General features: G+C 40.2%; 1 protein-coding gene across 1 annotated transcript in view; it reads left to right on the forward strand.

Moving 5' to 3' along the window:
* The first annotated feature begins 1,483 nt into the window (after nt 1-1,483).
* The window catches only part of cckbra (cholecystokinin B receptor a), a 31,582-nt gene continuing 6,244 nt past the window's right edge, over nt 1,484-26,821 (forward strand). The window contains exons 1-3 of the mRNA XM_062414665.1: nt 1,484-1,625; nt 13,021-13,269; nt 22,142-22,403. Coding sequence (XP_062270649.1) covers nt 1,484-1,625; nt 13,021-13,269; nt 22,142-22,403 — 653 coding nt within the window. The remainder of the gene's footprint in view (nt 1,626-13,020; nt 13,270-22,141; nt 22,404-26,821) is intronic.

A 26,821-nucleotide genomic window follows, 5' to 3' on the forward strand; every position in this document is an offset into this window, starting at 1 on the left:
ACTGTAGCGAGTGTTACTGTGGCAGTTCCACCATGGACGCCCTTTCTCTAATGAGTATTGAGAAGAGTTCAAAAATTAACATAAAATCCTTGTGGCAGATGTTTTTTCTTTCTTATCCAATTAAAGGGGCACGCCATCAATTTCACTAAAGTTCAGCTCAGTGTAGCCGGTGAAAATAGATGCTGGAAGTTTGAAAAAAATAGAAGCTTGAAAAAGGAAGATATCTCTGCCTGTGCTGCTTTAACATGGTGATCCTTTATAAAAGGGTGGATTCCTACAATGGATACTAAAGGAATCATGAGATATAAAGTAACAGTCGAAGTAAACTAACAGAATATGGGGATGTTAAAGCAAGCTCCATCTTGACTAACTATGACATTAAAAAGCTACTTGAGGTAAGGTAAGGTATCTTTATTGATCCCCCTACTGGGATCACTATTAACATTATCTAACAAGTAATTTCACTTCTCATACTTAATACTTTCTTGATAATAATTCAGTACTTTTACCTAAGAGGGATTTGATTGCAGGATTTTGATGAATTTAAGAATATTTTAGCTCTAGTTTGGGTTTCCACTAACGCTGGAGGCAAATATCTGCCTTTTTAGCTGCTAAATGTTCCACATTGTTCACCAAAGCAGTAAAGCTGTGGGCCATGAAGCCAAAACAATGAGCTGAAACAGGATACAACGCTTCATAGGGTTAAGGAGGACTGCAGGGGATTATTCTTATGAGCTCCAAATATTTAACAAGACAAAAATATTCAATATAGCTGCTTTAAAGAATGTTAGAAGACATTCCCAAACATCTATTACACATTTAACTTCTGCTGTCATTTGGAAAACAGCAATTTGAACTGATTTTCTCCTCAATTTGGAAAGAAGAAGAAAAAGAAGAAGAGGACACCCCACCTTGCAGCTATGCAAGCTATTTATGAAGTGCTTTGGCTCAATTGTATAGTGACAGTCGTGAGTTGAATGAAAAGAGGGAGAGAGGGAGTGCGTGTGTAAGAGAGAGAGAGAGAGAGAGAGAGAGAGAGAGAGAGAGAGAGAGAGACAGAGAGAGAGAGAGAGAGAGAGAGAGAGAGAGAGAGAGAGAGAGAGAGAGAGAGAGAGAGAGAGAGAGAGAGAGAGAGAGAGAGCTCCTCAGTTGCCTTAGCAGCGCAGCTTCATTCCTCCACAGTCGCGCTTCAGTCCGGTGCTTTACGCGCTGCGCTCCACGGAGCTTCACCTCCAAGACTTTTATACTTAACAACCTGTCACAACCCGGTTATTTTGCGGTGTTAGAATTTGCAGTTAGAAACTCCGGTTTGGGCTTTCTCCCAAGTTTCACAACGCCCCTGCTCCGGCTGTTATGAGGGAAAAGGCGACGGTGGCAAGTTGATTCCAGCGCGGCTCCAGTTTCTAATAGGTGCAGGTGCAATAGGAATAGTCTTATAATAATAATAATTACAATATAATAATCGTCCTTGCTGCCGGAGAGGATGGCTCAGCAGGCGGTGAATGTGAGTGTGGTGGAGGTGTTGGGCTGTGCGGAGCAGAGGAACCTCAGCATGGAAGTTACCGACTATAATGTCAGCTGCACCAACAGCTCCGTCCTCCCCAGACCGACCTCAAGAACCAAAGGCAAGAGTCTTTTCTTCTTCTTCATCCTTTTTTCTCCTTTGCCCCCTCTTTTCTCTCCTCTTTTCTCTTCTCCTGTACATCAAGCTGTCTCTCATGAATCACCCAAACTGAGGTGTTAAACTGTATTTATGCTTCAGATGGCATCCAGGTGGTTCCATCAGTTAAAAAAGCAACATCTATCCTCAAACAGGTGGAACAAGGTGTTATACATTATTATTATTATTATTATTATTTTTCTGTTGTTTAACTAATTATCAGATTATGTCTTATATGTGATGTAGCCTGTTTGGTTGAATGTGGGTACTTTTCCCTCCAATTACAAACTGCCACAAATGACTGATTACCTGCTTAAAATTGAACCAGCACACCTAATGTAATTTGAGTGTAAGTTTACCTTCCATCCATCCTCAGTTTTCTCATTTTTCTACTCTCTGATCGCTGTGTTTGACAAGAAAGTGTAACCAAATGATTTGCGGACACTTTTGTATAAATCAACTTCTCCATCCGTCATTGTTGTGCAATCAATCACTGAGCAGCCCAATTTATATTGCTGCTTCTCCTGCATTAATAATACCACACTCACTCCAGATGAGCAGCGTGAAAAACCATTTGAATGTTTATTCCTCTCAAAAAAATTCTCAAAATGCTGACTAACCCGTTAAAGAGATTAATCCCTGCAGCAGAGGAGATAAAGCCCCCCGAGCTTTGTCTCATATCAGGACAGCATGCTGATTACTAATGAGGCCTTAATGTGTGGCTGGAGTTCTAAAATAAAAATGTTTCCCTCTTGCCACTGCTGCAGTATCGAGAAATTTTCCAATCTTCCCCCCCACTAAATAATTCACAGCAATCTGTCCTTCTGTGCTGCATTTCTTTTATTGACCTTATACAGTAGATATAGGCGTGAGCATCAGCAACACCGGTCTCTGCTGGTCCAACTACCAGGATAAATATCAAATGCTTTGCGGCGTGTGCAGTGTTTGACCAAGAGAAAATGTCCTGCAGACAAGATTGCTGCCTCCCTCTCTCTCTCTCTCTCTTTCTCTCTCTCTCTCTCTCTCTCACACACACACACACACGCAAGGTGAAACACAAACAACCTCCTTTTTTTCTTTACCTGAATCCTTCATGGACCCATTCCCTCTCTGATGTCTCCCTTTGGGCCAAAGCAGAGCAGTGGAGCCTGATTATGTGGCTGTGTTTTTGCTTTCAGATGTTGATACTCCAACGCTGGGACAGGAAATTAAAGTTTCACTTCGCCACTTGTTGAATTACTTTAGTTGGATTCATTGAATTGGAGATTTGGTTGTTGGTGTGCATAAATATTGCAGTGAAACATAACATTTAGATTCTTTTTTAACTTGAAAAAGCTTCGTTATGTTGGTTATGGTGGAGAAAGGGGCATAAATCACATAATTCAGCTATAATTCACACCTTTTTCATATAATGGACACTTCTAATAAACAATATACTGGAAATGATGCATTTAATGTTACAGAAATAACATTATTTCTCTATTGTGTATGTTGGAGCAGTGGACTGAGCAGAAAGCACTCAAGCAATTTGAGTTAATATAAAAGACGTAGCTGAGAAATTTCACTTTACAATTGACTTTATTCATGAATTTGCAGTTTCTTTTCAAAGAATCAGCAACACTTTAAATAAATGATTAATAATTTATTAAGCAAAAATGTTAAAACATTCTCTGCTTCCAGCTTCTCAAAATGCTGCTTTTATCTCTCATAAAGTAGACACCCTTGGGTTTTCAACTGTGGGTTGTGACAAAAGCTTAACCTCTGAGAAATTTTGATTGTGATTTTTTTCTATTTTCTGACTCACTTAATCAGTTAATAAGAAAATCAACAGATTAATGGTTGATGAAAAGAATCGGTAGTTGCAGCATCTCTTTTCTTGGTCCCTCGCTCTTAAAAATGTCAAGAATGAGAAGACAAAATGTCAAGTTGAGATATTCTAATTGCTTGTTTTGTTCTGGACCAAGAGTCTCAAGATGTGGTTTTTTTCCCCTTCTGAAAGTTCACACCGTTTTAGTTCATCTGTCGTCTGCGTTGCGATTCTGACAACCGATCGAGCAGCTGTAAAAAAAAAAAAACAAACAAAAAAAAACAACTCCTGCAGCAACCAAACGAGACAACATCTGACATCCATCACATTACAGTAATCATTCTACACCCATGAGATTGGCTCAGTTCAGACAAAGCCGCGCTTATGTTGAACAACATCTTGCAGCTGCACCTCGGCTCGACCCGGACGTTTCCGCGTTCCCCCGCTGATTCAAAGTGGCACTCTGCTGAGCTCACCACCTCCTTTCGTCTGCATGGGAGATACGTTGCCATGAAGTGGATCTCATAAGCATTCAGCGAGCACAGTTTCATTTTTTCTGAGAGAAACCAAGCAAACCCCCCCCCCACCCCTCCCCTTGGCTCTCTGTGACAGGGAAGACTCACTACTGCAGAGGAGCCATGTGCTGCACAGTAATACAGGGGGAGTTTCTAATATCTAACCAATTTCCACTATGAGGTGTCTTGTAGGAGAAATTAGCGTCTTGTTCCCTTTGGGTATGTCCCCCCATGATGTAGTCTGTCATAACATGATCACGGTAATCAGATCAAATGATTGTTAAAATTTGTAGGCAACCTGGTGTAGTGGAAGAAAGCAACAAGAGCACACACACACACACACACACACACACACACACACACACACACACACACACACACACACACACACACACACACACACACACACACACACACACACACACACACACACACACACACACACACAGGCAAATATTTGGAGCATCCTCCTTCTTGATAATGAGCTGCTGCAAACCACTCCTTGGCTTTTATACATTTATTAAAAGGAAATCAAGAACAGATGACGGCTTTTCCATGCACTGATGTCATCAGTTCAATCTGTGAAAACAGTGCATCTATTACAGATCGTGAGGATGTATCAGGGATGTTGACAGCTGTTATAAAGATCGTCTCAAACATGCGATGGCTGTGTATTGATCTGTTATGCTCTCTGCTCGCTTGCTTTATTACCTCGCTATATAGTGGAGGGATGTAGAGAAGCGGAGCGGGAGTTTTATGAGATTCGTTCAGAGCAGCTGGTATCAGTTAGACTCAGTGCAAATGATGGCATGCTAATTTCACCGTAGGTTAATCCTCAGTCGTGAATCACCAGTGTGGTGTAAGTGACAAAGCAAGAAAAGCCTTTACAGAGCTTTTAACCCCAGTGCAACCACAGTAAATGAGTTAATCTACCACTTAAGACATTTCAGAAAACCACCTCATTGATCCTGAAACTTCCTGACAGAATTTGAGTGTGCGAACTCTGAATTTTACAAAGTTTAGATAAAGTCTCTACAGCACTGAGAAAGTCATCATCAGTAATTACGCCGTACTGTGTCTCCTTTGGAAATGCTCGCGCTTGACTGCCGGCTTTGTTGACATAGTGATTTATGGGACTGAAGAGGCAAACACCCCAGCTGAATGTTTAATTCGATACAGAAATCTCTAAGGGGCTGCAGCTCCTCTATGAGATGCTGGTTCCTGTGAGGATATATCAGTGTGAACGAGTAAACACCCGCTCAATCAGTTTCAATATGTTAAGGTCACGGTAGTTAATTTAGCTTCTTTTAATGAGTAGCTTGGTGGTTTGTTTGGTGGTGGGCCAGCCTTGATTGACAGGTGTCTCGTCTTATTACACTCAGCCAGCTGGTTGTCTCAGATTCATTAAGCAAGCAAATTTAAGCAAACCAAGCTCACTAATGAACATGTAAAATCTTATTTGTTTAATTGGTGCAAAATGTGTAAAAACAACAACATTTTTTGGCTGGCCTTGGCCATGACTTCCTTGAGTTTTGTCGTTAATAAGTTTGCCACGTAGCTAGCGAAAACTAGATGAAGGAGAGAAGCTAAAACTGGAGTAATGTGTGATCTACATTTAATTTTGTTGAACTAATGAATGATATATAAAGATGGACGTCATGACAATTCCCCAAAAAAGAAGACAAAATATCTCGATGCCCCCTGGTGGGTGGCTGTAGTATAGGTCATAAATCCCACCCCTTCATTTTAGTGGATAGAACAGTGGATTAGTCACTTGACAATATAAAAAAAGAGTGTGTGGTGTCAAGATTGACAGTTGTGACAGCTGCTCTCAAACTTCAGTCAGGTGGTGGGATGTCACACAAGCAAGATGGCAGCTCCTGGAAAGGAGATATTTTGGCTTCACTTTTTCCAAATCCTCATGCCGAAGGAAGTGGTGTGATTTTTGTACCGTTCCCGTCTCATGTAGTTCAAAGTTTAGGTTGGGATAAAGTAATCCCAGTGTCTTTTACACTGTTTCCAGGAAAGAGGGCCAATTAAATCTGACTATGTGTGTGTAACTGTGTCTGGCTCCAAAAAAAACAAAAACCCTTGTGGTTTGTTGAGGAATGTTTTGATGCTTATTGTACTAAACCAGTTTTGGATTGTGTCATACTTGTAGGATGATTAAAAGAGTGGTAAAGCTATGCACCATCATCACAGACATGATAGTAGATATCAAAGTGAGGAGTTATGTGATTCACAAGTTGAATTTATCAATTTGAAAGTTGTGCAGCCTCTACTCTCTCTACAATTTTGGACAGTATCTTGAGTTGTGAGAAAGTGTTTTTCGGCAGTGATGATTTAGTGGCTTGTTTAAATGAGCTGGGAACACATCCTGTAACATCAACACTAACCATCACATTTACCAAGTTTGGATTCTTTTCTTGGATCTTGTTATTTTTGGTTATCTCCTCAATTATCTCCTCAGTTATCTCCTTCTGTTGGACATTGAGGCATCTAGAAACGCCATACCATAGTCATTGATATGCATTGAAAGCATGGCTATCTATGAGGATATAATTTACAGTTTGCAGCCAGCCCTCTCTATAGAACATTGGCAGGCATCTTCCTTCCTGTCATTGGGTTTGCAGAGACAGCACAGTGGGCAGAGATTTACTGAATTTGTCACCCCCTGGAGAGGTTGCAATGCAGTAACTCCACCTCCATTTGTCTGCTAAATGCTTTACTGTAAATAGACATGAGCTCACACCTACTGTGTATGTGCTATCTGTCGTCAAGCTTCTAATCTCTTTGGTTCGGCTTATTGTCATGATGCCAAGTGAAAGTATCCACTGTATTGAATATGTGCTGTGCTTGCTGCACTACTGTACAAACAAGCAAGGTCTGTCCAACTTTCAAAAATGTAAAAGGAGTGGGAAAGACTAATTCAATTGAATTGTGCTGACTGTAACAGTAACTCACCTAATTACAGTGAAAAAATGTGATACAGAGGTTGACTTCTGCACATTGCGCACAATGCTAAATTGCTGCCAAAGGATTAATTTGCCACCGCTTTTAAGCCGGTGTGGTCATGCATGAAGTATAGAGATAAAAAAAAAGAAGGCTGGTAAAACTGTAATCGATACAATCCAAATAAACCATGCTCTGAAGGGGGATGTTGAGATTCAGTTTCATCTTTTCAGACAAGCGTGAAAGAGATCCACACACCTTACACAAGGATAAATCAGAGTTGATATTCAGTGATGGTACTCTCCCCCTGTGATTGGATAGTGCAGCATGAAGAATAGGTCAAAACCTTGCTGTCCTGATCTTTATCTTTTGATTGAATCTTTTAGGATACATGACATACGGTCAACTCTGAAGTTACCTAAGCAATTTAAAAAGGAGGTAGCATCTGCAACCAGGGAAATGAATGATAGGGATTATTAAAGCCAGAGCTATAAACTGCTCAGTGATGTAAGATGCCGATTTAACGGCGTTGTGGACTCATGCATTAGAAGCTGCTTTCCACTGTAAGTCTCATTCATAAGGAGCAGTTTTTGTGGCGGTTGATTCACAATTTGGAGTGTTTACTAGTTGAGAATGAAAGGAATCCAAATATACAACCATTAATGCTTACAAGGACTTTTAATAAAAAGAAAATCCTCCTACTTGGAGAGCCTAAATGAAAAAAAAGAATACATTTTTCCTCATTGAATTCAGACAGTTTTTTCATGTGCTGTGGAGCAGATTAACACCATAGAAGTGGAATTATAACAGACTTATAGACAAGCTCATTATTCTCAGCTAGAGTTACAAAGATTTTTTCTTCACCTTACTTCTCAAATCAGTGAGTCAACGAACGAGAACCGAATATGTTGTAGGTGTTGTAACACTTGAAAGAATCATGCAGTTCCCTTGTATCTTCAGTTTGGCTCTTTCCTTAAAGTAACTAAGACATGACGATTCAAAAGGAAAGCCAGACATCTCTTGATATTTCTCTCATATTTCTGACATTGTGATAGGCTCACTAAATGTGAATGAATGGGTGAGTCACAGCTCTTTGCAATAAGTATGTAAATTTAATCTGAGGATGTTTTTCCCCTTAAAGGAATAACTGGAAACGTCTCAGCAGCATAGTACTTTGGGAAATGTAATCATGTTAGACTGACTTCTATATTATTACAGCTGTCACACACAATTCAGTCGCAACACTGTATGATATTGTGTTTTCACATTACATTACATTTGGCATTATTGGAGTTACATTCATTTCTATAGGTTAAATATACCCTGTGGAATTCTCTTGTAAGCGAAAACAGTTGTGTTTGCAGTCAGTGCTTCTCATTAAAATGCATGGTGAGTGGTGACGCATGACAAACATTACATTTTTATGTGCATTTTTCTTCTGCAAAAAAAAAAGATTTACAAGGATGATTTATTTGAAATTATAGTCCGTGTTTGCTAGCTGGTATTTTTCTTCTTCACTGCCTTTCCTAGCATGCTTCTTCGCACATTAGCGCCACCAACTGTCAATCAGTGGAATATTATCAAACCAGTACGGGTATGTGCATTTTCAGTAGAAAATAATTAAACAGGAGCTTACTCATCATTACTCATCATCCTCAAAATGTCCACTTACTAGCTTTTTGCAAGATTTTCACCTGCATTTTATGGTCTTCATTAGTCGATAATGACTTTAACAGGCCATCCACATCTGATGCCAAAGAGATGGGGGTTGTAATCCCATAGGACTACTTGTTATGATCACTTGACAAACTATCTGTTGAGGAGGTCCATGAAATGTGGTTGAAAGATCCTGTAAAAGCAAGTAAGTGGTTCTTGAGTTAAGATTGAAGTGGTTTGGGGGAAAAGGCAATTTGAAGACATCCCCCCTGGGCTTTGGGAAAGTAAAAATAAATATAATACTCAACAAATGATCAATGATAAAAAAATATTCAGTTGCAGTTTAACTGCTGTAAAGTTGAGGTGAAATGAAAAGACTTAAATGCTTGAATGGTGCTTGAGAAAAGGGAATTGGTAGCTGCCTCCCACAAGTTCAGGATTCATTTTCTGACTCATGTCTGCTGCTTCACAGGTTCATTTCCAAAGGGCTTTCTGCTCACTCATAATAAGGAGTAACATCGACTATGTCGGAGCTGACAGTCATTTCTAACAATTTAGAACATTTCATCATCTTGTGAGGGCATGATATGAAGTACGGCCCCGAGACAAGGCTGTGATTAAAAGATTTTTCTATTTTTATGGATCTGAATCATGTCACCTCTAAGATTGTTAGCGCTCATTATTAAGGGTCTTTGTTACATTTTATTCATGTATCAGGATGAGATCCGGCCTCATCTGTCAATCCATCAGAAACAGTCCTGTAACTTCGCAGCCGCCGACAGATGACTATGCCTTCAAATGGCTTGCGGTCCCTATGAAGTCATGCTAATCCTGTCCTACAGACAAGACAAAATGACACTATATGATGAAACTTTAATGATCCCTGCGGGGAAACATAATTACAGTTTGCACCGCGGCATTTCGTACAATACACAATAAGGACAGAGCACACAGAGGTTAAATAAACATACACAAGAGCTGCATCTCTTAGCCTTTGGTCATGACTAAAATGTTCCACTTATGAGCATCTGAGAGTTGAACGTCGCACTTTAACCTGCGATGTATTTATTTGTAGTTGCCTGTGGATTTGAACACAGCTGTCACGCTTGAGGGAGTCAAAGGAAGCAAAGTGAATTGTCCTGGAATTGCTAGGCTCAAGGGAGCCAACATACCACTGCGCTCAATGAATAGATAATACCGTTTTCACTCGACTGGATCACACTAAATCTCAAACACAATGGGAACGGCGAGCCAGTGGGAGCTCCCTGCTTGCCGTTGGTGCACTGATTATGCATCTCACATAATTCAGGTGTGTAAATGAAAGTCTAAAACTTGTCATTGATGTTGCAGATTGAGCATTCAGTGACTAAAACAAGGTGTTTCTTATTATTAACTTGACTGCTAGATCAATCTTCATCTGATGAACCTGTCTCAAAGCCATCAGAGGCTTTTCTTATCAAAAGAATAATTCATATTTGCAGTTGAGGGCAGGCAGGTCTCTCAGGAGGTGAAGGTGATTAACATACATCCTGCCGTGTCTCTTCTTCTCTTTGTTGTTTTATTTTATTCTATGCACAGATAAAGAAAAAAAGACCAAAGTGTCGTGGGCTCAAATCTAGACCTATGTGACTTTTATCATTGCCGTTCTAGATCCTCAGCAGATTGACAGATGAATACACGCATTTCCTCCACAGTTTTATTTTCATTTCAAACACAAACTGTCTTGTTTCTCTGCAAATGTTAAAAACATAATGGCAGCAAGGGATTATTCCAAGAGAGAAATATGTATTTAGAAGAGCAAATGTAAAATCTGCCTGAACCTCTGAAAGACTGAAACTTAAAAAGGTGCAGTGTGTCGAATTTTAAAGGTGCAGTATGTAGAATGTCATGGCTTCTAGTGGAGCGGACCTTTCTAGAAATAGAATAGAAGTATGTTTTAATTAGTGTATAATCACCTGAAACTAAGAATCCTGTTTTCGTTACCTTAGAATAAACCCCTTTATATCTACATATAGAGCCATGTTTCTACAGTAGCCCACAACGGACAAACAAGTCACCTTTCTCATTTTTTGCAAGTTTCATAGCGACCATATATTCTCCTGCAGTCTTGAAGGAGGGGTATTCAGGTGTTAAACCTCAGCACTAGATGCCAGTAAATCCTACACAGTGCACCTTTCAAAGACTGTAATTGGTCGTAAATCACTGACTGATTAGAAATCATTGTGGATTTCCTCATTATAACAACATGGTTTCTTTTGAGCTTCTTTTAGTAGGAAATTTAGACAAAGGAACAACTGTATCTTGTGATTGTGACATTGTATTTCTTTCATTTATTATTATTCATAAGATACGTTGTAACACATTGGAAGGCAAAACAATGGTGCACATTTTGAGGTCATTAGTACACATTAAAAGTGACCGAAATAACTGAATAGAGAAAGGAAATTCTGATGTCAAAAAGGTGAGGATGGAAGAGATTTACAAAGCTGTTCATCCATCCCACAAGTACTTCTGTTGAAGCGTACCACCTAGTCTGGCGAAACCAGACAATCGTAAATCACCGCCTACAGACGACCGGGGATTTCTAAATGCACGATAATGGCCACTAACAAACCTACACCCCATACATTTTGTCAAAGATACACCTTACTGGAAACAATCCTCCCTCATCATTCTTCTCCATTGTGAACAGAATGTCTTTAGGGCAGCCCTAAAGACTTTTGGTTGGTTCTGTAATGCAGTGACTTTTTTTTTTAGCTCTGTTTTTTCCACCTAGTTTTAACAACAACATTGTCCTCAGTCTAAGGTCTGTCCTCACACTGACCTGTGAGTCCTCTTGCTACCAGTTTAAGAGTCTATAGCTAGGGGCTCTGTGAAGCTGTATTTAAGGGACAGCTTTGCTTTGAGCTAAATGCTAATGTCAGCATGTTAAAATGCACATAATGACAATGCTAATTAATTTATGTTTTGCATTGATATATTCACCATGTTTAATGTGATTAGCACGAAAACTCAAAGTACAATTGAGGCAGGTATTTGGTCACAAAACAGTACTGTAAAAATGACTTAGTTACTACAATTCATGCTGAGAGGAACATGCATTTGTGTCATAGTAATTTAGAGACATTTAACTCAAAACCACAAATGTCAACCTCATGGTGACACAAGATGAAATGTCAGGGGAGTCATTAGGATTCATCCCCTAAGAAGTGTGAATGTCTGCTCCAAAAAAATTCATTTTAAACACCACGATACAGTAGTCTTTGTGTCCTGCTTCCTCTCCCCCTGAGTATCTGCGTGTGCCTTCAAGGTGACGTGAAGTGCTCTGTCTGCAGGCTCTGCTGCAGACCTTTAGACTTCTCTCGTGTCGTTGTCTTTAATCAGACGACTCAGTCAGCGAAGCACATGGCCGGCCGCGACCCTGTCCTGTCAGATACTCTCATACTCAAACAGACTCGCCGTGACAGGTCAGTGTGAGTGAAGGGAGCATCCCTAAAACCCTCTGGCTGGGCCGTCCTGTTCCCACTGATGCTCAGCTGTGCGGCAGCGCTTGAAAGAAGGAAACCATATGAAATACACTGAATTTAGGAGACTGCTGCAGTCTTAGTTATCCTTGTCTGACTGGCAAATAAAACATGTTCTGTTAGTTCTATGATTAGTATTTTAATCATTTGATACAGATATCAAATGAGAGAAAGATGTTGATTATTAAATATTTCCAGTTTGAGTCGTGTTCTCATGTAAAACCACCTGACACTCTGTTCTTTCAGGATTATTTCAAATATAATTTGGCTCACAGGGTGAGCAGGAAAATATTGACTTTTACAATATACGATGTTGATTATGCAAAGTTATTCTATCTTGTAATAGAATTTGGTTCTGTATTATTTCCCAGGTGAACACCCTGATACAGACTCTATCCTTGTGTAATAATGTTGTTTGCTTTCACTTTTTCTTCATCATCTTCTTATTTTAGTTTTTCACGTCATTTAACATGCGGTTTGCCTCGAATTATCACGAGGAAAAGTAGGCACAACCGCACACAGGTGAAGAAATGTTCAACATTTTTGTCAGCTCATTTTGAGTTTAATATTCTGGCTGAAGTCTTTTGTCAAGCAGCCAGTTTAATTAACACATGCCTCCTTTATTTTCTATTCCACTTCTTCTTTGTGGTTTATTACAGTTCCCAGTAGCATTAAACATTTGGTCGTCTCCTGTGCAGATGACAAAAAGTACCCACACTAGCACACTGAGAGATTTTGATGAAACAAGTTAATAATTCCTATTTGAGAGTACAGACATTCATTCAGCCTGTCCTATTATCTCTGTGTGCTTGGTAATTCACTTGTGCAAATCTGTTTCCTTCCGATATTTGATCAGCGAAATTATATATAAAAATATTATAAATGATGTGTCTCTTTCTCTGTCAGAGATGGACTCGCTGCGCATCCTGCTCTACACCCTCATCTTCCTGATCAGCGTGTTCGGCAACCTGCTGATCATCATCGTCCTGATGTTGAACAAGCGCATGCGAACCGTCACCAACTCCTTCCTGCTGTCACTGGCGGTCAGCGACCTGATGATGGCCATCTTCTGCATGCCGTTCACCCTCATCCCCAACATCCTGGAGGACTTCATCTTCGGAGCAGCCATGTGCAAGATTGTCACATACTTTATGGGTGAGGATGAATTGTTTCTACTGCAACATTTTAGCATTATGATAAATTCAAGGAGCCCCATTTTCATTCAGAAATAAAATAAGGTATGGGCTGCTGAAACTGCTGGAGAGTTAATGTCGTATCTGGCAAAGTAATCGCGATAAACTTGATCATAGTGTTTGGGGCAGTAAAAATGTCCCTATTATTGAATCACCTCTTTTAGCAGTTCCTATAGGCCCATTGATCCTAAACACCAGCCTTGCTTTGTTTGTGTCCATGTTTGAAGCACTCATTTTATAACCAATATATTTTTGTATCCATGTTTCCCAGCAACAAGGAGCTGCATTTTTTTTGTCCTATCCATTCTTGTTAAGTGGTATGTGTCACATTGTCTGCGGCTTGCTCCTGTATTTGGGCAAATACTTAACCATTTTTACAATACAACAACAAGCATTAAGTATATTTTGCTAACCATATGATGCTGTCTGTTGTAACCATTCAAAACATGTTTAACCAATATTTATTAATCCAGTGTTAGATTCATTTGGTTGTAAATATAGTTACAGTATTACTATTGCTACCTCAGGATTTTCCACTTTTTTTACGTTCTTGAGGAGATCGTTACCACTTTCATATCCGCACACTATTAAGCTAGAGCTAGCAGCTACTTAGCTTAGCTTAGCATGAAGACCTGGGGAAACAGCTAGCCTAGCTCTATAAACATAAAGGCACATCTAATGCCCACATTATATATCTCATTTGTTTAGTATTGATTAAACAGATAAGCTATTACGTGTTAATAACCTAGCTTTGCACGTGAGGTTATAGGCAAATTTTGACAGAGCCTAGCTTTTGCCCTGTTAAACCGTTTTAACCAGTTAACCTATTTCCAAACCTAAACGGAGTATTCCAAATTATATTAAAGAAAAAAATGGTGTAGTTTTTATTATAAAAACATCAACTTAATGCTAAAACACAAAGTAAGCAAGTTAAAGGTCAGGCTAAAGACTCTGCGCTAAAAATGTAAATTTTTACTGAGTGTTAGGTCATAACCTCCTTATAAATGTGGATGTGTGATGATGTGTTGACTTGTGTTATAGTAGGCTATTATTGTGTTATAGAAGATAGGATTGTTTAATTGGTTACACAAATGTTCCATTTGAGAAGAGAGTACCTGAAATGTCACTGAAATTAACTTAGCTCATTACTTCCAAAATCATACACAACAAGCTGATAGCTGAAGAAATTAATTAGAATAATCAAATTAATTTTATATAAGACCTAGCTGGTTATTCATATCAAAACGTACTTTTCTCTCTAATATACCACCTCTAGCCTTTGTGGCTGGCAGACAATTACAAACTGTGCTTGAGCTTTGGAATCATTTCTGAAAATTGCTCGATATCTAACAAGAGCCCGTCTCTCAGGCAGACTTTTCTCCAGGCTTCATATTGCCTGTCAGAAGGTAACCATCATGCCGAAAGTGCTCAAACAGTCACACATCTTCAGGAGTGTGACTTAGTGATGAGCTGGCTACCATCAAGCCAGACTCAAGGTGCCACGTGAGGCCTGAGTCAGACTGAAGCACGAAAGATGAGAAAGAGAAACTCAGATCCACTGCGATACTTTGTCTCTGCCGTTCACTTTGAGCTCTGAATGGTTGAGAAGAGCCATTGAATGGTGAGGGTCCACAATCCTATTATTGTCTCAGATGTACGATGCACCATCTGCGAGGATGGTCTTGCAGAATCTCCTTTTCAATTACTGGGCTCTCTGAGCTGTGGTAAGGAGGAGGAGGGCAGGAGGGCCAGCTGCCTTAGACTTTACATATATTATATTTTAACTGGCGGCTTTTTCTTATTTTATGGTTGTCATTGCAGTGAAGGTAAGGGCAGAGTAGAAAATATGAGTCAGTTGACCATGTGATTACTCACTTTTTATTCAATTGTTAATGACTAAGATGCTTTCCACTGTGTCACAATTCCTGCTTAGGCCTTGTGTGTGTTTCCGTTGCCCTTCCTTTCTCTGTCCCTGCCTTCAGCACCTCAGCACTGTCTGCTCTGGTCTATGCCATTTCTCCTCCTGTCCACCAGACGCCCCCGAACTCTCTTTCCTGTTTACCACAACCACCTGCTCACCTGTTCCCACTCGGCGATTGCCTGCACCTGCTGCCCCGTTCTTTCATCAGCTCATCAGTACAAATACCAGTCTCTATCATCCATTCACTGCCAGTTCGTCAAAGTTTCTTCCACTGAAGATACTTTGACGAACTGACTTCCACTGACTATTTCATCCTCGCCGACCTGATCTTGATCCTGAGTCTGCCTGTTCCTCTTTGCCTGTGTCCCACTTGTACCTGCCAGATCCTGTGGTTTAGATCTTCAGCCTGTTTTTGACCTGCTCGCCTGCCCTTTCCCCCTTTTGAACTCTTCCTCTCTCAGAAATATTCACCGTTATGACCTGTAAGCCTGTGTTTTAGTATTCTCATTGATAAACCCTGCTCATTTTAATGCCAGTCAGCATTTGGGTCATCCACCTGTCTGCCCTGTACACCCACTCATGACACACCGCAAATGTGATAGATGTTCCTCTGTTAAACTCTGTCAAACCGGCAATAGCATTTTAATTTCTCTGCATAATATTCAGGTATGCAACAATAAAGAATTTATTTATTCTAGATGATCAAACTGCTGCTGTAGAGGTTTTTCTTCTATGATAAAACTTCAAATCTGGGGGGAAATAGTAGGTGGCACATGGGTGGGAAAGGATGGGGTAATGGCCCCACTGAGAATTAGGGTGCAGTCATGCTAGAAAGTGGCACAGCAAAATTCATCCATGTGTCTTTGCGAAGTAATTGGCTGTAGAAGCTTAGTGGCATGTGACAACTGGGATGTCTAGTTGGTTAAGTTGGTATTTGTTGCCAGTATGTAGCCTTGTGCTCTCATCTGGCATTGTGAATGGTGTAACACAGCTAAATAGCTAAAATACTCTATAAACACACACCTGTGACCCAATTACATCAGTATTATTGCCCCTATATGAATTGTTGTGAATTTTGATTTACTGGTGGGGCAAAGCATCGAAAGAGATGGATAGAATAGAGGAGGAAGATAAAGAAAGAAAGGAGACATGCCTAAATTAATCAGAGCTGGAAAAGTTAAGAAATGAAGCTGGGACACTGTAAGATTGTATCAGGAGAGAAATATCCTGACCCACTGTGCATCGTTAAAAGCAACAAAAACATTATAAGAGTAAAGTTTTTGCTAATTATAACTTAATCATCATCAGTAAACATCCTAACCTACCTGGCTCTCCCTGCCAGAAACATGTTCCCATTTCTGGGGGGCAGTCTGCCAAAGAGTCAATAGGGACTAACTGGGTTGCGATTAGATCCCTGTATAAATGTTGTGCACCTGTTCAGAGTCAAACACCTCTGTGCCAGCAAAAAGGATCGCTAACTTAATGGAACGCGACTTTTTTACACAATTAGTGTCGATATCCAGTTAAATGTTAATAATCACCTGAGTCTTTAAGAATGCCTGATTGGCATGCTTTCCACTGCATTCGTGTGTTGCTTGGCAACCATTCTGCTAAATGTCGCTGAAGAAAGACATTGCTTGGCATAAGAATGATTTGTTATCAATAAATTATAGAATTTCTTTGTTGCTCTGTTTATTTTATGAAACCTTGCTGAACATATGTAGTAATTGATTTATAAAAGCAATAAGCCACAGGCGGCAGTGGTTTACAATGATGCCTGAAACACCCCTCACGTGTTAGCCTTATAATCACTATAAACCTCTGCCTCTTGTGGCTTATTGCTTCAGCCATTTAGAATTCTTCAGCTCTCCGTTTCCCTCAAAGGTCAGTGCTGTCACGATGGCTTTGTACTAGTCGATAGCGTAAATTTGTATGAGCTGGACTCTTGGCTAGAATGGTCTCACTAATGATGTAACTTTTTGTGGGAATTTCTTGTGTTCCGCGCCTGTGTTGCTGGCTTGGTGTAGTTTCAACCTGTAGATTTTCAGTCTGTTGGCCGTCTACGCTCCTATCCACCATTCCTGTGCTGAATATTATTATTTGTCATGTTGAAAATCTGCAATTGTCATTGTCCTGTACCTTCAAATACTTCTAAATACCTGCACCAAGAGTAGTCTTGTTTTTTCATGGATTTACTTCATGGATTTAAATAATTAAGGCCCCAATTAGCCCCAGCAAGAAAAGGTGTCTGGTTCTGATTTGAAGCAAAATATCATATAAATATTCATCTAGGCAAAAAACAAACAAACAACACTTATCATCTAAACCTCTCCTGAGTGTCTGGTCTTAGCCTCTTACAAGCAAAGCCTTCTATCAGCCCGAACCAATCAATACACAGGATCGTTGTGACTATCCTCGCCTATTGATTTTATAGCAAACCGGCTTGGCAAACTCATCTACTCTTTGCAAACTCATCTGTTTGCACACGCCCATTAGACATATCATATACCATCCATCCTTCCATTCAGCCATTCGTCCATGCAACCATCTATCTGCCCCGTAGCTCGATAATCATGTGAATCATAGCCCTTCTACTGTTTCAGTGGCAGTTATGAGATCGATGGTGTAATATTCTGGGTGTGTGCGTTTGTGTTTGTGTGCGGTATTCAATCATATTTATGTATACATGTTTGTGTTTTTTTGTGTCTGGCCATATGATGCAATTACCCACCAACTTACCAGCTCAGTCTTTCAGCTCCCCCTGAGGTACATTTTGCATAATGTATTAGAATTTGGCTTTTCATGGTTTCCAGCAAACTTTTTTGAAAACTGGCTGCAAAGGCATCTGGCAACTACAACACATTAATTCCATTTGTAAAGTTTTTTTTATGCCAACAGGTTACTTTAGGGCAACATTCAACCGAACGCTCAGAGAATTAGGTTTTAGCTAAGAATTAATAGCCGTAGTTTCAGCCGAGAAATGTAAATCTTCTCTCCAAGGCTCTCCTGGAGTGGAGGTGTGCTGAAGGATCCTCAAAAAAAAATTCTGTTTCCCTCAAAAGCCTGTTATCTAGCAACCCATTGTGAGTTCTCGCCCAACTCGGGTTTAATGAACAAGAAAAAGGATTAGAGCTTGTTCATCCCGAGAAGAGGAGATAGAGCACAGGGGAAAATGGAAGCATTTGGTTGGTTAGTTGTCTGGTAATTATCTTGGCTGCACCCTGTCCGGAATCACAGTACAATCTCTTCTCCTCTAATATTAGCCTCTCGATACCGCCAAGTGTCAGGAAGTGAGCCTTTGATCAGCAAAACTGTCTAAAACTCAGCCAGGATGGACTTTCAAAAGCAATAACTGAGACACATGAGATATACGTGGAATAGAAAACTGTCTACTCTGTTTAAAGATATATATGAAGCAATGTCAACAGCAGTTATCCTGGCTGACCTGATATTTAAATAATATATATAAAATAAAAGTGAGGTTCAAAAGTGAGGTTTATGTATTCCAGTGTTCATGAAGCAGAGATATTCACAAGTTAAAATTCATATAGAGAGGAAAAATGCAACTGTGCTGCCTTAATTCACACACTGTATTAATGCATGGGAGGGGGCATCATTTATATACAGCTACCACCGTTGATTTGGAAGTGTGTTTTAATACACCAAGCTTTGCTGCTTGAATAAATAATAAACATTTAGTTACATAACTCTTCTTTAGAGGCTATTCAAATTGGTCTTCCAGTAGTGCTGATCTTGGATCAGTGCTGGCTTCCTCTAGCTGTAATAAAACATATGGTCAAGTGGGCTTCGACTAAAATGCCTGGCCTGGTGTTGCTCCTGGACAACAATCTGTTGTGAATTTGTTTGAGATCTCTGTGTGACTGCAACTGTGTCATCAATTCACCTCACTGGAGTATCAGTGCTATACATCACCTGAAAGTGCACTTCCTGTCAGTATGAATGCAGGCAGCTCGCTGACAGTCTGTATAAGTGTAGGTTTTGAAAATATCACTCACTTGAAAACCTCTCTCTATTTCACACAGGCCTCACACTCTAATGGATCTACATAGGCTGAACAAGTCATCTCCATGTAGCCATGCACTGAAAAATTGCATATAAATAGGTGTTCTGCAGAGTATAATGAGCCGGTTCAACTGTATTGCGATTGGCCCTACTGTATAAAAAGGCAGCTTAGGCCGGATTCTCATGCAGTTTTAATGCTGGTTGGTTAAAGATGAGTATGTCATTCTTTCATTTGTGTTCCTGAAGCATGGCCTCATTGCCAAAAAGAACCTCCTTTGAAATTAATTGTCATTTTTTAAAATCACATCTGAAGACTTAATTCTAGGCAAAGTCTTTGAACAGTGTTTCTTTTATGTTTTTTATTATTTATTTTACCAACAGTGGTTTTTACAGCTGTCTTTATAATGACTTTTGTCTTCGAATCCTGCTGTACTGTATGTCTACTTGCTTTGTAAAGCACTTTGCAAAGTGACACACATGTTCATTTTTAACATTCCTTTCCATTATTCCTCCTCCTCGGCATGTCAGTGAAGCAGGAAAAGAGAGAAAAAAACGCACAATTTCTACATTTCTGCCTTATTCATTTCCACAGTGAGTGCGAGCCGGGCGCTGCGACTGGGCATGACCGCCTTCAAGCATCAACAATAGAACCCCCCCACCACCACCACCACCACCACCCTTGTGTTTTGGTCTTTCTCTGTGTCTGCACTTGATAGAGACGTGTGGGTGTGAGAGACTTATCGTGTGAGACTCTTACAGCGCCGGTGAACCGTTAAGATCTGCATGTGTTGACTGTGCCACCCACTTCTTTCTGCTTAGCTGGAACTGTAGGGGGCTATTCTTGTTGACCGGCAGTGTAAAGCGGTCAACAGCCAATCAGAAGTGAGTCATGCAACAAGGTCATTGGTAGGCTTTGCACACCGAGCCTATAGAGAGTCAAGTTTTTGTGACAAAAACAAGAATTGTAACTCTAGCTCTAGGATCACTGGTTGAACCCAACAAGTCATCCTACGCTTCCTGATTTTCTGAGCAGGGAAATACATATTTCCAAGCCAATAAGCCCAATCTGATGGCTCTTGCAGTAAACATAGAACTTGAGTTACAATGCGTAACCTTTTCTCTCCATCAGTGTGACAAGAGCTCATCGGTTTGGTTTGATGTAGTGTCCTGTCAAGTTTTATGTCAGTGTGGCAGCAATCAAAAAAAAATTACCCTTCTCGCCAAGCTGAAACAATTTTAATAATGCACAGCACAAGCCTCTCCAACTGCTCACTGAGCATAAAAGGCATTCAAAAGTCTTTTTTGTGACGATGATGTTCTCTTTGTTCTTGAGTATCTCAACAAGTCAGATCCTTTGTTCTGTTAGCGCCCAGAATAAGATAAAGCCGTTCCCTGGTTCTATCAGACACAGCATCAAATCCTACACCAAATATCCACACTATTCTCTTTCTTCTACAGGTTGCAATCCATGCCTTTGTTGGGCAGTTGACAATACGCTCGAAATCCTTAATCTTTCAGCTTTCGATAACAAAGATTTTATCATTGGTGGGCAGGAAAAAAATATCCCCTAAGGCCGATCCCCGTAGAGGATAGATGATTTTCAACCAAGCCGTAGTTCGCCACTCAAACACTTAATACGGTTCCTGTAAATTGAATCTGCACCGTGCTCATAGGAGTATGCATAATGACTTCCTCCCTTGAATGATAATACGAAGCTTTGGTTTAGACAGGATATGTTCTACTGTCATGAAGGAACAATAAATGGGGATTAATATGTGACAGTGAAATGGTGGATTGAGGTTGTTGCTTCTTGTAGTGACAGAGGATCAGTGTGGTGAATTTATTCTGTCTGTCTCCTTTGCAGCTGCCGGAGACATGCATGTATGTATGTTTATTTGTCCCACCTCGCTCTTAGAACACAGGCTATGGATGCACTAATTGAGCCTGCTACCCTCTGCACATTATGCATATTCATACATGCAAATACAACTTGGCCTTGGATTGTCTCTGTCGGAATTTAACTAGTTGTTGAACCCTATAGAGACAGTGTCCTTAGATATAGAGGTTCTAGTGTTCCATTGAGAAGACAGAAGACAAGGATATCCCAAAATATGCTTTGACTATTAATCAGACATGTTTGTTAGCCTTCTTACTGTAGTGTGACTGACATGTCTGTGATGTAATAGTTTATTTGACTAATGGATCCAAGATGAACTGTGAGGTTCTTGTTTTGTAAGGGTGTGTTCAGTCCGGTAATCTTTTTAGTAAATACTTCTATCTGTATTTGTGGTGTTAGTGCGTGACGCACATTCTCTACTGTGTCTTTTGTAATGGTGTTTGTGAAAGAGTTTAGTCAGCTTAATGCAGCAGCTAATCAATATTCTACAAATCCCTAGTTGGATGAAGGGATTGGCTGTTCAGTTTGTGTAATGAAGCAGTGGTGTTGTTTAGGCGAGATAAAAATGAATGAAAAACCACAATGTTTGAGAGTTGTGGACATTGTTAATGTCTTTGACTATGAAGATTAAGGAGGTCCAGACCCTAACCCTAACCCGGTCCTGTGACCTGCTAGGCTGTGGCTGATCTTGTAGACACAGTGTCAACAGAGGACCAAGAGAGTACAGGAGATGTCAGATGTGGTAAAAGCTATTGTTGGTTTTCCTTAACTTGGGTGATGGATTAAAGGTGACATTTTTGGCAAGGGTGGCACCATGTAGACCATGGGAACCATAAATGTCAGTACCAAAGTCATGGCAGTCTAACCAATAGTTGTTGAGATATCTTGCTTGGGACTGACGGAGACCAGTTGAACCACCAACCAGCTGTTTTTCTTATCTCTGCATCAACCAGCATTTTAACTTTGTGTCATCATGTCTTTTCTTTCCTATAGGGATCTCTGTCAGTATCTCCACCTTCAGCCTCGTCGCCATTGCCATCGAGAGATACAGCGCCATCTGTAACCCGCTGAAGTCCCGGTCGTGGCAGACCCGATCCCATGCCTACCGCGTCATCACTGCCACCTGGGTGGTGTCGCTGCTAATCATGGTGCCCTACCCAGTGTTCAGCGCCATCAAGACTTTCCCCAAGACTAACGGTACTGTCGGACACATGTGTCGCCTGGACTGGCCCAGCAGGGAAGCTGAGCAGACCTGGTAAGTGCAAGTTGAACTTATTCCTGGCAGAGATGGAAAGAAGTGATGGGAGGTTTTTAATTTGAGGAAACATAAACTACTGCTTTACTGTAAGTGCATTGTGATGTACCATAAACAGTAATGACTGCTATCAGGTCATTACTGTTTTGAACTGAGCAACAAAGCAACATAATAGCTTGCAATAAACAATTGAAAATGCATGGAAAAAGAAAGTTCACTCATCAAACTTTTGAAACATTATATATGCATAGCAATCATTTGGTTGATGTGCCTCAACAGCCGTAACAGGAATAAGTGAGTAAACAATGAATGAATCAACTCACTTAAAAAGATGGAATGCAATCTGCTTGGCTTTTCATCCAAATGTGTGGAGATACTCTTATTTACATAGAGTGGAACTGTGTAATTTACATATGCATTACCATGATGAATAGAAAACAGCTTCCCTTTTTAGAGCAGAGCAATCAGGCCATTTCCTACTGGCTGTCCACAGTTGGATTGCAACAGATTGCATGCTGATTTGGTCATTTTGGCAATATGGCTCAAATCTCCACAGTCCAGTGTTTGTAACTGTGCTAGTTAGACCATATCTCCGAGATCTCTCCCTTTCAGTATACTGGGTGCTTATCTTTTATATTCCAGGGTTGTAGTAGCATCAACAAAACGTGTGAGAATGGTAATGATTATTAATTGCAGTTTAATTTGTGTTTCTTATGTTCCACCAATGTTCCACTAATGAAACACTGGAATTGAAACAGTACAGTACAACAAAAAATACAGCTCCAAATTAATTTCTGTCTTTTTTCATTCATTTAATCCGTGTGTAACAATGTTGTGGGAGGTCTGAGCCAGACAGACAAAATATTTGGAGTACACTGGTGAGTTAGCATATTGGAAATTCTAATGAACCACTGTGTAAAAAATAACATAATCCTGCTAACCAAATCTACAGTACATTAGTTTATCCCTGTTGGTCTCTCCCTAGTGCTGTAAAACCTCGCCTGGTGTCTTCACTGGGCCGTAGCCCCGAATCCTCTCTGCTGGTTCTTCCTCTCTGGCTATTGTCTGCAAAGCTGCTGCTGCTGCTGCTGCTGAACGCATTAACTAGTTATATAAAGCCTCTGTTTCGTGCTTTTAACTTTTTTTCTCAGAGCTTTTCAGCCCCTCATTTACATTTTTTAGCCTTGGCTTCATGTAGAACCACCCATCTGCTACTCACAGAGCTAGTTGTTGAACATCTAGTCATATGAATTCTATGTGTTATGAGCAGATTGACCCAAATGCAGGACATGGCAGGCAAAAGGAACTGAAGAGTGTATTTATCAAACTACCCAGGAACAGACCACACAGCAAAACCGAACTAATGGTCCAGGAAGACTGAACTGAAAACCAGGGCTAAAATACACTCTGAACTAACGAGGGAATGGGGAACAGGTGACCGGCCCAGGGATCAGGCAGGGCTGACGAGGCTGATACATGGCAGGTGTGTTGATGAGCAGAGGAAGGAAAAACAAGCACGGAACCACAGGAGGGAAAACCGAAAAACCTAGAAAACCCAGTAGGCACATCCAGCACAAACTTAACAATCTCACATAACCTGCTGTCTTTTGAAAAGGTCAGCCAGGACTCAGATTTTATTAAAAACACTACAACCAGAGGACAGGCAATATATGAAACACACTCCAAACACATAACACTTCAACCTCCAAAACCCCTAAACCCCAAATGTCCAAAAACACAAAATCCATGACAACATACCTCTTTTGTGAACGATTTTCTGATTTCTGGTTAAATAAAAACTAAATGTTGCAACATGACTAATATGCTACCATACCTTCCCACATTTGGTACTTCTCTCAAAAGGTTGGCCCTGGCTGTTTGCTATTACAGCACACTTTTGTCCAACTTCACCAAAGTTGATCCCTACTCGACAGATTTGCACAGATTTACTCTCCTCTCAAGCTAATCCACTGAAGTGAAGTGATATTTGGCAGTTTTAATGCCAGCCTTTAGTATGTTTTCTTTCTACCTAGCCAAGAGGAACTATTAAAAGGGATAAAGAGGATAATGGAGATAGAGCTCTTTAATTCTTGTCATGTTAAGGATTGAACCCCTGAGCAAGAAGCTGTAAAGGTGGCTACAGAGGGCGGTGTCTGAAAAATGAATGGAATCATTAGGGAGTCTGTTTTTTTTTTTCTTTTTGAAAGATGAAAACGGAGAACAGGTAGCTCCTGCAGAGGCTTAATTAGAGCCAGTATGAAATGGATGGGTCTTAAGAGGTTGTACCAAAAGATGGACGAGCTAGGAAAGAAAGTAGACGCTCCATCATTATACAGAGAAAATTGTAGATAATGTGTCTGTCAGTTTTGGTGCTGTAAGAGTACATGTTACCATTTCACTGTCATTTTAAATTAACGCGCTTGTTTCCCTTGAATGTACGCCAAAAAGGATGGAAGAGTAGACCTAATGCAAAAGGTCAGGAGAGAAATGATTATGGCTTCTATAGTCTGGATTGCCCAGTGTTAGGAAAGTAATCAATCCTTCCGAATGTCCTCCAAGGAGCAATAAAAGCTGCTTTGTCGTTAAGAAGCAACCCAAGTAGATGGATACACAATCAAGGACAATATATTTTCGAGCATCTTGGGATATACCACTCAGGGATTCTCATAGCTGGCTATAAACAACTTTGAGTCTCGCAGAATGGCTGAACATCTCTCTACTGTAGTGGACAGGCTTTTTTTGCGGTCGAACACTAAAGAATTTATCTTTTCTCGGACTGTCTATCAAACTCTTGACTTTCACAGGGAGAGAGACGAGGCGGCGGGAGACCAGTTAATTAGTCCGCTCGTCGAGGAGGAGGGAAGTCAAAAAGTCCGGATGTGTCACCGAGTACAAGGACCTTTCAAGTTTTAATTCACAGCTTCATCTTCACCCGTCACGACTGTCTCTTAAAATTACTTCAGGATTAGGGGTTAAAACCTGTAATGCTAGGAGATAATACCTTTTTTCTCCTACCTTTCACTATAACCTTTTTTTTTACCCCTAATGAATCGCTGCATAGTTACTGAAGCATCCATTTTTAGACTGAAATCAGTCACGGAGATGATGAGCAAATGATACCAAGACACACAGGGGTAATGAAGCAATTTTAGCAGCACAAAGACAAATTTAATGATTTCAGATTTTCATAATTATACGTGTATTGTTCATTTTACGCAGATTGGATTTTAACATAAAAAATAATCGCAACAGTACCCAGGAGGGATATATGTATAATATATGAGCATATAACAATTTGTATTAAAAAGAAACCTGGTTATTCCTCTATTTTTGGAACATTATCAGGTGTCTCATTGTGTCTTTGACAGATCCCAGAGTAGTTTAGATGCGTTTGACAGCTCTGCATTAAGAACATATATTAATATTATAATATCGATTTACACTAACAATATTAGACAGACTTCCCTAAAGCCCAGAATTAATAAGTTTGTGTTTCTAGCCAAAAGCAGAACTTTAGGGGAGAGTATCACTGAGAAACTGTACACACAAAACAATCATTTCTGCAACTCAGATCCTCTCTGCTCACATCACGATCACGATGATGCCGGCATATCTAAAGTACTGGCTGTGGCATGTTTATTTAGCTCACTCGCTCAAAGCGCTGTTCCCCGAGTCTTCTAACTGAGAGCACGCGAGTGAATTTGACAGCTGTCACTCCAGGTACAAACATCTGGCTTTATAGAATACATAAATACAAATGATCGGCTCTGATTTAGTCCTCAGTTTTGTCAACAGCTTGCAGGATAAAAGCTCAAAGGAGAAATAAAAACTTTGCATAGAAAAAAAGAAAAACTCAATTTTCTAATCTCACCGTCACCAGCTGAGTTTATTTGTAGCCGTGTTTGTAGTGCTGAAATGAATATGATTTTCTTTGATGATAAATATAAACCAAACACACCTTTTGATAGGCGTGAGGTTTTCAGTTGATGAAAAAAAAGAAGGAGCTGTGAATATTTAACATGTTTTGTTGGTTTTTTTCCTCCATGTGTCCGTTTGTTTCAGCTCCATAAATCTGGGTTTATCCCCTTGAGAGAAAACAAGCACACATATCTCAGACATCCACCGGTGCCTCTTTTTTAAATTTATTTTTTCCTCAGTGTTTCCGCACTCCTACGTGTTCACATCCTGACACCTTTTGTCTCGCGCATTTTCCACAGTATCAAACATCCAGCTGATGAGACGGCTTTGACTGAAGCCTTTTTTTTTTTAAAACCGCCGCGAGAAGTGAAAGAGAGGGGCCGCGCCGAGTTCAGAGGGTCGCCCAGGAAGACATTAGAATATCAGAGAGCGAATGAAATCCAACCTGCTCCTCTTTCTGAAGTGGCTTTCATGTGCTGACTGATGTGCACCACAGACAC

Source organism: Scomber scombrus, chromosome 24 (genome assembly GCF_963691925.1).
Source record: "Scomber scombrus chromosome 24, fScoSco1.1, whole genome shotgun sequence".
NCBI lineage: Eukaryota > Metazoa > Chordata > Actinopteri > Scombriformes > Scombridae > Scomber > Scomber scombrus.